Raw genomic sequence first — 11,980 nt, forward strand, 5'->3', positions numbered from 1 at the left:
CCGACCTTCAGGTTGGAGGACGACCGCTCTACCCCTCAGCCACAGCCGCCCTTTGCTATTCGTGTAAAGTAAATTCGTGTAACAGTCCAGCCTGTTTTTTTATATTATTATTACTATAACTATTATATGAATTGTTGCTGCTATACTTAATAACTTCTTTACATCCATTATTATCACTTTTCCTAGTCTACTGTTCCTAGTCTCTCTCTCCTCTCTCTCCCCCTATCTCTCTCTCTCTTCTTGCCCCTCTTTTCCACCCATCTCTCCTCTCCTTTCCATTTTTTCCTGAACAGAAGCGATGAATTGAGCTTATGAAAATAAAGCAACGACATGCTGATTATTTGGAAGCATGTGCTAAAGCTATGATGTATGGCTGGGCAAAGCGTCAAGCTAAAACTCCCTCTCCCCACACTCTGCTGAACATTCTAAATGCTGTCGGATTGCCAATGTCAAAAAACTGAGAAAGTGGTTTCAACTTGTCCAAAACTGTCATCTACAAATCCCTGTTTTGCTGCTAATGTAGCTGAACAAACCAGCTTATCACAGGCAAAGAAGGATGACGATTTTTTTCTTCAGGTAACGGCAGTTTTAGAAGAACAAAGATTACAAACAGCATAGAATAACGACAGGCAGTTGAGAAAGGCAGAATGGAATAGGGCAAGAGAGGAACAAGAGAATAGGGAGAGAGAGGAGAAAAGAAAACAGTTAAGCAAGAAAAGAAACACAGGGCTGACAGGGAAAGAGACAGAAAAGCTGCAGAACTAGCAAAAAGAGCAACAGGTGCAAGAGCACCAGAAGACGGCAGCGAAATTTCTGAGTCAGAATCAGAGGGACAGAGAGCCACACAGGAGAAAAAGGGTGATTAACACAGAACAAAGTGCTGAAGCAGAGCATGCAGTGAGACCAAAAACAACACAGGCACAGAGCTATTCTGAATCCCAAACTTACTCCCGCGGTCGGGGTAAAGGACGAGACACTATGAGGACCAAATCAAGAATGTTGACAAGAAAAGATACGCATGAATTAGACACTTTGAGAACCCATTCGCCAGAATTGTCAAAATTACTGTCTATTAATGCTCCAAAAATAATGTTAGGTGTCACTCCTATCTGCAAACCATGGTCTCCCTCTGAAATCATGGATATGAAAAGTATCCAATTACTCGCCCTGATGAGTATTGGATATGGTTGAAACAAGCATGTACTGTTTACAACTGTTTAATACCTGATGTTCAGCAGGTGATCTCTTTCAAATATAGCACTGAATGGGCCTTATGTAAAGATGAGTTTGTTTTCCCTAAAGCAACAGAGGACGGTCAATGGCCTGCAACCAAAACTTTGATTGATTGGTTATAAGGTGAAGCTAAAACAGCAATAATAAAATGTTCATGACAGCGTAATGACTTCTTAATGGTGATTCACGGCATCCAACAACCAAAAGAGTGTGTGCCTGAATTTATTCAGAGGTTTACGCAAGTGTGGGATAGCAATGTAGGAATATAACGATATATAAGGAAGAAAATGAACGTTTTGCAGTACAAACATTTCTGCAAAATCTGAAGCCAAAAGTGGCAGTAACCTATAAGTTGTCAATCTCTGATTGGAATACCAAAACCTGGACGGCTACGATAAATAAAATAATGGCGTTATACAGGAATGAGGTTTTCATTTGTGATAGTTCCACCTCCAAATCTAAACAAATGTTACAGTATGTAAACAATCAATTTGAATCACGACAGGGGGGTGAACAGTATAGTAACAGGCCAAGACGAGGAAATTGTAACAAATGTGGCAAAGCAGGGCATTGGGCTAGGGAGTGTAGGAGCGGTCATCGTAAAAACAGGCACCCAAACGAGGGTTGTCGAACAAAAGACCCCCCACAGACAGCTTATCCTGCTCTTCCACCTCCACCCCCACCGGATGCTAATGTGCAACCCACATATTACAATCAAGCATAGAGAGGCCATGGGGAGACAGGATCAGAGCAATCATTTCCCATTCAAGCAGCAACAATTAAACTTTCTACTGATCCCTCTAGCGATCCAATGATGCCTGTTCAAATAAATGGTAGTACTGTTGAGATTTTGGTAGATAGAGGAGCAACTATCTTGCCTGTAAAATTTGCTGAGCATGTACTGTATGTACACCAACGTCTAATTTTATTACTACTATAGGCGTTTCTGGCGTTCCCAATGCAGAGCCCCTATCACAGAAAAGTACAGTTACTGTTGAAGGTTCAGATGTGCAGCATTCTTTTCTGATATCTGATAAGACTCCAATTAATCTCATGGGAAGATATTTACTTTGTAAACTGCATGCTACTGTAACCCACATTAATGTAGCCCACATTAAAAATGAGTAATAAGATTAAATAAATGTGAAATAAATAAATATAAATATACATTGAAATGTATGAATAGATAAATAGTCCATTAAAATGAATAAATAGGTGAAACTGGTTAAAATCATATATGTAATTAGCTTAAAGTCATTTAAAAACCAAGTTTATAATAATTCAATGGGGAAATATTTTAAAGTATGTTGGATAAAAATCATAGTGACATTTCCTCTTAAGAAAGTATCTCTGCCGAGGTGACGTAGGTGACGCAGTGTCACGAAGAGCAGGAAAAAAGACGGCAGATGCGAGAGAGAGGAACAAGAGAAACGGAGAGATTAACTTGCGAAATTTACCATTTTTTAATGTGTCCGAGTATATTGTGTAATGGAAAATTCCACTGATCAATGTCTTACTACTGTTTTCTGTGCACTTAGCGGATGCAACCTCAGAGAATGCCCTTAATTGGTAACTTCACCTCCTGTTGACCCTGATCTGTGCAACTGGGTGCTGGGGTTGATTCCTCTTTCTGTACCAGCAACACCAGACGGCAGACGTTTCCTGTCTGCTTTCTGTTATGTTTCCTGTTCACCACAATGTATAAAAACCTTCCTTTTTAACTATTCGTGGTTGCAGTCTGAGCGATGATGCAGACTGTTTAACCCTCTGCAGAGCTTACAATTAAAACTCAAAGACAAATCCAGTCCGAGAAACTCTTTATTTCACATCTCAAGATAAATTTCCACTACACACTTTAAAAATGTCTAAAATGTCTCGTCCCAAAACACCCCAGAAATGTTTTTTAAAATCCGAAGGTAATCCATCCAAACCAGGGGCCTTTCCGAACAGCCGTGGTCAGTTCCTCTAAGGTGATGTCAGAGTTTAAGGAATCCTGATCTCCAGGACTCAGCTGAGGAAGTCGCTGCAGCAGCTCTGCAGCAGGGTCTACGTCACAGTCAACCGCCCTGAACAGGTCCGAGTAGAACTGTACTGTGTGTTCTCTCATCTTAGCTGGTCCTGTGGTCACTTCTCAGTCTGTTTTCTGTGAGCTCCCGACTTCTCTAAGTTGAAGAAGAAGGTGGTCGGAGTGTCCATGTCATGTATCTTAGTGAAGCGGGCTCTGACTAAGGCTCCTTTGGCTCTTGGAGTTTAAATCCTGCCTCTTGGTTTTTAGCTGTTCTGCATCCTGCCTGTTGTTTTGTGGGACTGTGACAGTTTCCAGGCTTCTAATCTCCTCCTCTAATTTCTGAATTACTCTTTTTATTTTAACGGTCGAGTTTGCTGTGTATTGCTGACAGAAAACTCTGATTTGGGCCTTTCCTACTTCCCACCACTGGGTAAGGGAGGAAAACTCGTCTTTCTTAGTTTTCCAAAATGCCCAAAACAGTTTAAAATTCTCACAGAAAGTAAAATCATGCAATAATTTAACGTTAAAATGCCAAAAAGACTTTGGTTTTACTGTGGAGGATAAAATAAACTCCATTAAAACTAGATGATGATCAGTAAACGCAACAGGGAGGATCTGACAGTTAAAGACCTGATTAGTAAAGGAGGCAGAAAGATAAAAACCTGTCTAACCTGACTGCACTGATACTGCCATCTAAAAATTTGACCCGGGTGTACTGTCGGGCTGAAGGATGCTTTAATCTCCACACATCCACCAGATCTACTTTTTTTATGACCTCAGATAAAAACAGAGATGACTGAAAGTGTGGCTCCACCCCCGTCTTATCTAAATAAAAATCTGTGCAGCAGTTCCAGTCTCCACCCAGCACAATACACTCCTCTTGGTCAATGCCACTTAGTGTTTCTTTAAAATTTTAAAAACTCTTTTCTGCTCAGAGCCTTGATTGGGTGCATAGATATTAATAAAACTGAATTTAAAATCTTTTACTTCAGCTTCTACCATCAGGATTCTGCCTTGTATGATTTCTGAGTGAGAGATTATATATCCATTGAATGTGGTAGAAAATAAAATGGCAACTCCTGCACTTAGATTTGTCCCATGGCTGAGGACATGTTGTCCTCCCTACCATAAGCCCCAATCTATGTCATTGAGACTGTCAGTATGTGTTTCTTGTAGAAACACAACATCTAGTCTCTTCCACTGAATTTTTTCGGATAAAACGGCTCTTTTCTTTGCATCTCTGCCCCCATTTATATTTAAAGATGCCACCCTTAGACCCTGCATGAGAAGAGAGGAGAGAGAAAACAGCAAACAAAAAGAGTGAAACACCCAGTGATGTATGAACATATTTGTTTAGATAGTTTTATCTTCTTTACCATTTTCGTGTTTGATACCTTTAATCATTTTCTTACCCCAGTGACTAATGTCTTTAGGTGGTAACGTTTCTTCTTTCCAATGTCTGGAAAAAAATCTTTCACATTAACTGTTTTTCCAAATGTTTCATCTAGGAAAATGTTAATCTCCTCCAGAGAATACAAGTCAATGCTCTGAGAAACGCTTCCAACAACTGACACACTGAGTCAACGTCCATGTCAGAATCATCAACAACATGACAAGCTACGAGCTACGAGCTGCGACACAAACTTCTGCTCCTTCAGAAACAAGACCACCACTTTGTACATGCGTGAGGCGTAGGAGATGTTCCCGTGTCCCACCTGCTCTCCTACCGCCAACAACTCCTGCTCCACCAGGCTGTCCTACTGCCTCACTCCGTGTCTCAGAGACAGGGACAGCGGCCCAGAGGACGCCATCCTGCCGAGAAAACACGGCTCACTGTCCGCCAAACAACCACAGACACACTAACAATACAAAAAGTAGTAAGTAATAACCTTAGTGCGGATGTGAATTGATCCAAACTGCAGATTTCATTTTTTGTGTCAGTTTTTATTTTTGTGTCACACAATAAGTTTCTTTCTTAAAACCATCTGGGCATTGCCTGATGGTGTGTTGCACCTACAAGGGCACACATTAGGCACACATAATAATTATGGCGAATAGTAATATGTGTAATGCCTGATGGTGCGAATGAATGCGACTAAATGAGAATATGGGTATCCAGTTCTAAATGATGGTGAAACAATAGAAGTGAAAGATGAGGAGAAAGTAGAGATCTTGTAAAAATCCTTTGTTAAAATTCATAGTGCAGACATTAGTGAAGAGGGGAAAAGAGGACGAGAAACTACGATAGAGAATGAAAATTTAATACAGCTAGAGGACGATACTACTGATCTGTTAAACAAGCTATTTACAAAGACAGAACCTAACCGTTGTCTCAAGAAAACAAAAATGTCAGCACCAGGCAAAGATCAGATTTGTTATATAATGATAAGCAAGCTTAGTGAATCGTCTAAGGATATATTAACTCTATAATAAAGTTTGGGAGGGTGGGAAGTTGGAAAGAGACTGTTGTAGTACCAATACGCAAACCACAAAAACATTGCACAAACCCAGGAAATTATAGACCAATTACATCAAACACCTACAAAATAATGGGGGAAATTATCAATGAAATGTTATATTATGTAGAAAGTAAAGGATATTTATCCAACTACTAGAGTAGCTTCAGGAAAGGGAGAAATGATATGGATCCAACATTATGTTTGGAAGATGAAATTAGGAAAAAACAAATAAACAAAGAAAGTGTTGTGCCTGTCTTCTTTGACTTAGAGAAGGCATACGATATGATGTGGAGAGACGGATTATTAATAAGACTTTGCAATTTATGTTTTAAGGGTCGAAATTATAGATGGATAAAGGATGTTGTACTTAATAGATTAATACAACTCAGAAAAGGAAAGATCTATTCATGAAAGTTTATGATTGAAAATGGCCCACCTCAAGGCAGTATAGTAAGTCCTTTATTATTCTCCATAACGATAAAATGATGTGTATGTGGAAATACAAATGGGATGGGATTCTCACTATTTGCAGATGATGGAGCAATTTGGAACAGGGAAAGAAATTTGGAATTCATCGTAAAGAAACTGCAGAGAGCCATTATGAAGGTAGAGGAATGGTCATATTTCTGTCAGACAACTCGCATTCAAATGTTTATTGCAACAGTAGAACAAGTTTAGTGTTTGGAGTCTAGGCTCCAACTTAATCACTCCCCCATATGATTACAAAGGAATGATGGGAATGATGAGCAAATACTTGTAACCCCCCGTCGAAGCCTACAGGTGGAGGCTGGGGTGGTGGAGGGGCTGAAGCAACTTGTAGCAATACTGCAGCAGCAGTACGAGTAAAGGGGATGATGGGGAATTTCTCTCTGCTTAAATAGACCACCTAATAGGGTGTGTATTATAGAAGGTTGTGGAGAGTGAGGTATCTCACATGATGTATGTCACATGATTGGAGCAGCGCAGCTCGAGTTGGCTGCCTGAACTACCTTCATTCGCTTCATTAATGGGGATTTAAATTTTCAGTGGATAAGACAAAAACAATGTTCCTTACAAGGAAACGAATTGGTCATGAAGTAAAACTAAAACTATATAATCAAGAATGAGAGTGAAGTGCTTTACATTTTTAGATTTGTGGTTTGATGAAAGAATTACATGGGTTATACATATTCAAAAAGTAATAGATAAATGTAAGAAAGTTCTAAATATAATGAGGTGCTTAGTGGGAACGGAATGGGGGGCAGATAGAAAAGCTTTGAAGGCCATATACAATGGATTAATTAGATCATCATTAGATTATGGTTGTATGGTATACAGATCAGCAGAGAGCACATCTCTCCAAAAATTTTATAGAATTAAATATCAAGCAATGAGATTATATACAGGTTCTTTAAAAAAAAAAAAAGCAGCATTACATGTAGAAATGAGAGAATTGCCTGTAGATATGACAATGACTCAGCTTGCATTAAATGACTGGGCTAATTTACAGGGACACAGTAAAGAACATCCAACACAGGACACTTTAAAACCTTGTTAGGAAAAGGAGAGGAGAAAGACAAAAAGTTTTGGATGGACAGTAGCACAAAGAGCAACACAACTAAACATAGCAGAATTAAACTTAAATCCAACATTACCATTACCAGCAATAGCAACGTGGATAGTACCTGATGCTTCTGTTGATATCACACTATTAAAAAGAGAAAAACAATGATAGAGGTGCTATTTGCATACAATACAGGCACATATTAAAAGATAATAGGTAAATCCAGGTTTATACTTAGGCATCAAAGAATTTATTCAACAAAGTGGTAGTAGCAATTATAATTCCAGAATTTCATATTAAAAACAGGGAAAAAGATCAGTATCGGTATATACAGGATAAATATTTGCAATAATGTTAGTACTACAGTGGATTGAGGACACACGACCATTAAGAGCAATTCTTTTTTCAGATTCAAGTTCATCATTAGCAAGCATACGATTCAAGACTTTAATTGAAATACAACAAATACTATACAGAATTCAAATGATGGGCCTGACAGTAGTTTTGTATGGATACCGGCACATATTGGTGTTAAATGGCAAATAAACTTAAAGGAGGCTGTGAAAATAGCTGCAGTGATGTGGCCGTCAGCTTCATTAAAGCAGAGACTTGAGGATCAATAAACAGAGGTTGAAGGAAAGGTAGCAGAAGCAATGGGATTTCAAGGAAAAGTGGGAGAAATTAGATGGGCAGGAAGAAACAGGAGAGACAAAACAATAATATCAAGTCTCAGATTTGAACACAGGACTAAACACTACGTTGCAAAAAATAGGAAAACGTGATTATTGTGGGCAAGAGGAAACAGTTCATCATGTCATAGTGCACTGTAAGAAATATGAATAAAAAAGAATGCATCTAATTGTAAACCTGGGCAACATTTTGATTTAAGATATATCCTACAAAATAACTCAAAAAGCAAGTGTTATTGAAATAAGTTTCCATTATCTTAGAATAACAAATATAATTGAGATTTTTTTTTACTAAATAGAATAGATAATATAAATATAAGACATTCTGATCCACACTCCATACCAGATGGTGGTGGTAGTGCAGCAAATCGTTGTTTGCCAACTGCCAATACAACCTCAAAGAAGAGGAAGAAGAACAAGACGTCCCCTTCCGGTCAGGCACACAAGGTCGTCACAGCAGCAACAGCTACACGCTAACATGATGTCCCTAGCTGCCCGGTCAGGGCCTTTTTCTCCTTATATGCAGGCCACTGCTTTTGCTGTCGCTGGTCCCTTAAAAGCCCTGGTCCCTGGGATTGTTTTGAAGGGAGAGAAGATCTTGTTGAACCCGAAGGAAAAGTTCCTGTGCCGCGAGTCGCTGAACGGTCAAAGCCCAAAGACGGGCCCTGCGGTGATGGTTAGCATCAACGGTAAGTGCGTCGTTGGTAGCCGGCTTTAACTTTAACTGAGGAGGCTAAATCACCTCTGCTGTCGGCGGTCAATCTAGCCGTCGTTTGTATTTCCGTAGTCAAACCAGCCGCCCCTTTATCTGGAATGCTACCATATTCAAACCATGGTACTAGTCGAAGCGGCTTAGAGCAGATGTGAAGAGCGACTTTATCTGTCATTTTCCTCACCCTCTAAAGACGTGTTGCAGTATCAGTGAACTATCTGAAAATAGAACATGAAATCTGTACGCTCCCCGAACAGAAACAACACAATTTCAATGAATTATGAGTTGGAATATGTAAGCGAGTACTTCCAGTTTTCAAAGTAAAAACGATAACTGACGACTGACAAAATGCATAATATGAAAACATGTTTAGATTACATTCTTTCGAAGTGAGAAATGTTGCCAGTATCTCATAAATTGAACACTTGCTAAACTTGGATTAGTTCATCAGATTTGAGAAGTTCCACAGCTGTAGTTTGAAAAAATGTAAGGTCTGATATCATCTACTCTGATAGTACTCTTTCTTCCATAAGTAGATAATTTTTTTGTAATACATATATATTAAAATACTTGAATAAATAGTATGCAGCTTTGCTCCAAAGTATTTTTTCTTCAGGTGCATCCCGTTGTGATGTACTGCTGCCATGCAAAATTTGCAAAACTACATTTTACAGCTAACAGTCTTCTTTGAAGGCTGTAGTGTAAAATGTTCCCATACTTGTAACGAGTTTTGTCATACACATTTTTTTTTTAAAACATTTACTCTGTAAAGTGGGTGGCGTATTCACGTGAGCAAGTCACAAGTCACGGCATTGGCTGGTGTATTGCGCTCTCCGCATGGGACTGTACTACGAAGCAGAATTTTGGGTTATCGGGATAACTTGAGGTTTAATTCAGAGTTATTGGTCCTACGAACCTTGTTCACATAAATCACCAAAAGTAACTTAAGCTGAAAGTAACCGAATGCAAGCACTGTTCACTGACCAATCAATTTCTTTGAAACCTGACAATCGTTCTTAGAGGATCCCACAGAGCTGGTGCACAGATTCTTAGTGTCTCTTGGGAGAGCAAGGGTCTTCAGAGTGTGGCAAAATCTTTTTTTAGCCTGGATAATGTGTTTGTACTTACATTTTTCTTGTATATAAAATTGCTCCTTGTTGTGAAATATGCAGTTCTGCTCCCAGTGCTCTTGTCCGTGTCAGCGATATGCAGTAAACACCGCCCCTTTTATGGCCACATGCTCAGTAGAGTAGGAAAACCTAGGTTGACTTAAGTTGATAAACAGCATCTTGTGAACGCTTAGCCTGACTGCATTTGTTAGGTTAAGTTCAGATTACTGCATCATAACATAGACACAACTAATCGATTTAAATTCATTGCGAACTAATTTGCGAGTTAATCCAGAAATTTGTGTACATTCAAGGTGAATTTCAGGCTTTTGGGGCATTAACCTACATTATTAAGTCTAACTGATAACCCATTTTGTTTTTATCTGAAGGCTGTGCAGGAGTCAGGTTTGCCCACACAGACGTAAGGATACCTGATTTCTCAGACTACAGGCGTGCAGAGGTGATCGACCCCAACAGGTCATCCCAGGAGAGTGGTGAATCTAGAAGAGTTTTCTCCTACCTGGTTACTGGGGCCTCAACAGTGGTGGGTGTCTATGCCGCCAAGACGGTGGTGACTCAGTTTGTTTCTTCAATGAGTGCTTCAGCTGATGTCCTGGCCCTATCCAAGATCGAAATCAAGTTGAGCGACATCCCGGAAGGCAAGAACATGACCTTCAAGTGGAGAGGCAAGCCGCTTTTCGTCCGTCACCGCACAGAGAAGGAGGTCGCCACAGAAGCGGCTGTGAACATTGCAGAGTTGCGAGACCCTCAGTACGACAAGGACCGGGTCATCAACCCCAGCTGGGTTATCGTCCTCGGGGTGTGCACACATCTGGGCTGCGTGCCAATTGCCAATGCCGGAGACTACGGAGGTTACTACTGCCCCTGTCACGGCTCGCACTACGATGCTTCAGGCCGAATCAGAAAGGGTCCCGCACCCCTCAACCTAGAAGTCCCCTACTATGAGTTCCCAGATGACGACACGGTGGTGGTGGGATAGATGACTGCGTTAGACTGAAATCACATAGTACAACAGTTTTTGCTCTGGCTGTAACACAGTTTATATTAATCTGATAAAGGAAATGTTGAGGTGTATTTGTACTCTGTTTGTCTTACTGCTTTTGCTAGCAAAAGAAACTGTTGACAGCAGCTTCCTAGAGGTAATAGCACTGATTACCCAAAAACGTTATGACCGACATGGGCTCTCTGACCAGTCTTCAGTGTGTTGTGAAACATTTCTCCCATTACCAGCAGTTTGTGATCAGGAGCACTCCACCTGTCTCGTTGCTTCTGAGAATTTCCAACCGAGTCATTTGCCCATCTCTCCTGCATCCAACACATAGACTAGGAGAACTATTAACCTGACATTCATCATATTCCAGATGTTGACTTTTGGTATTGTTACAAGATAATCTATGCCACCTGTTACCAGTCTTAATGTTGTAGCTCATCAGTGTATAACTGTGTCCCAATTTTTCCAAACATGACAGAAAGTCTACTTGTGTTGACAGTTGATGATATAATTAATGTCATGCAACAGCTTCACATAATGAAAGGAGCAATCGGGGTATTCAGGTGATATGGCAATAAATATTTAAATTTTATTTGACAGCCTGCTCTTGGTGTTAAGCCTTTCTTTGATTTAAATGATGATTCAGTTGTAATTGGTGAAATATGAGTGCAGTATACATACAGCAGCTGTATTTCTGGTGCTGCAAAAGCTTTCAGAGTGAAAAGTTTGTCTTCCAGACAGGTCAAGTGTCAGTGTTTGTGAGCTTTAACTTTCACAATGTCTGCTGGATGCTGCATGCAGTGTGGGATCTTATCTTGGAGGAGTTGAACCACCTATGCAACCTGACCTGGCTGCAGGCACTGCTTATGCTACCAGTAGTGACAAGGACACTAGCAGAACACAAAACTAGAGAAGGATAAGGAGAGAGCAATTGTCTGGCCACTGTTATGGAAGTTTTCTGGAAGCTCGTGAAAGGAGAACTCAGTCAGCAGCTGATGTCTTATGCAGAAGATTTTAATGTAGACTTGATGCATCAAGGAGACCAAGAGGTGAAACAATATACAAACACTAACAGAGTAACAGTCACCCCCAAGTCTGAAGATGTCTTCCACAGCATCCCCATATATCTTCCTCTATTCCATTCTAACAGTACATCCATGAATGGCTAGCATTGCTGTCACTCTATGTTACATGTAGGTGTTCCCATCCTATTGG

The 11,980-nt window shown here is 40.1% G+C and overlaps 1 protein-coding gene across 1 annotated transcript; it reads left to right on the forward strand.

The window, feature by feature from the left end:
- The first annotated feature begins 8,336 nt into the window (after positions 1–8,336).
- LOC118111412 (cytochrome b-c1 complex subunit Rieske, mitochondrial) lies at positions 8,337–11,357 on the forward strand. Its single transcript, XM_035159981.2, has 2 exons — positions 8,337–8,621; positions 10,143–11,357. Exons 1-2 carry the CDS (start codon positions 8,411–8,413, stop codon positions 10,751–10,753), a joined length of 822 nt encoding a protein of 273 aa, XP_035015872.1. The 5' UTR covers positions 8,337–8,410; the 3' UTR covers positions 10,754–11,357.
- Positions 11,358–11,980: the final 623 nt, after the last annotated feature.

The sequence above is a fragment of the Hippoglossus stenolepis genome, chromosome 1, assembly GCF_022539355.2.
Source record: "Hippoglossus stenolepis isolate QCI-W04-F060 chromosome 1, HSTE1.2, whole genome shotgun sequence".
NCBI classification, from domain to species: Eukaryota; Metazoa; Chordata; class Actinopteri; order Pleuronectiformes; family Pleuronectidae; genus Hippoglossus; species Hippoglossus stenolepis.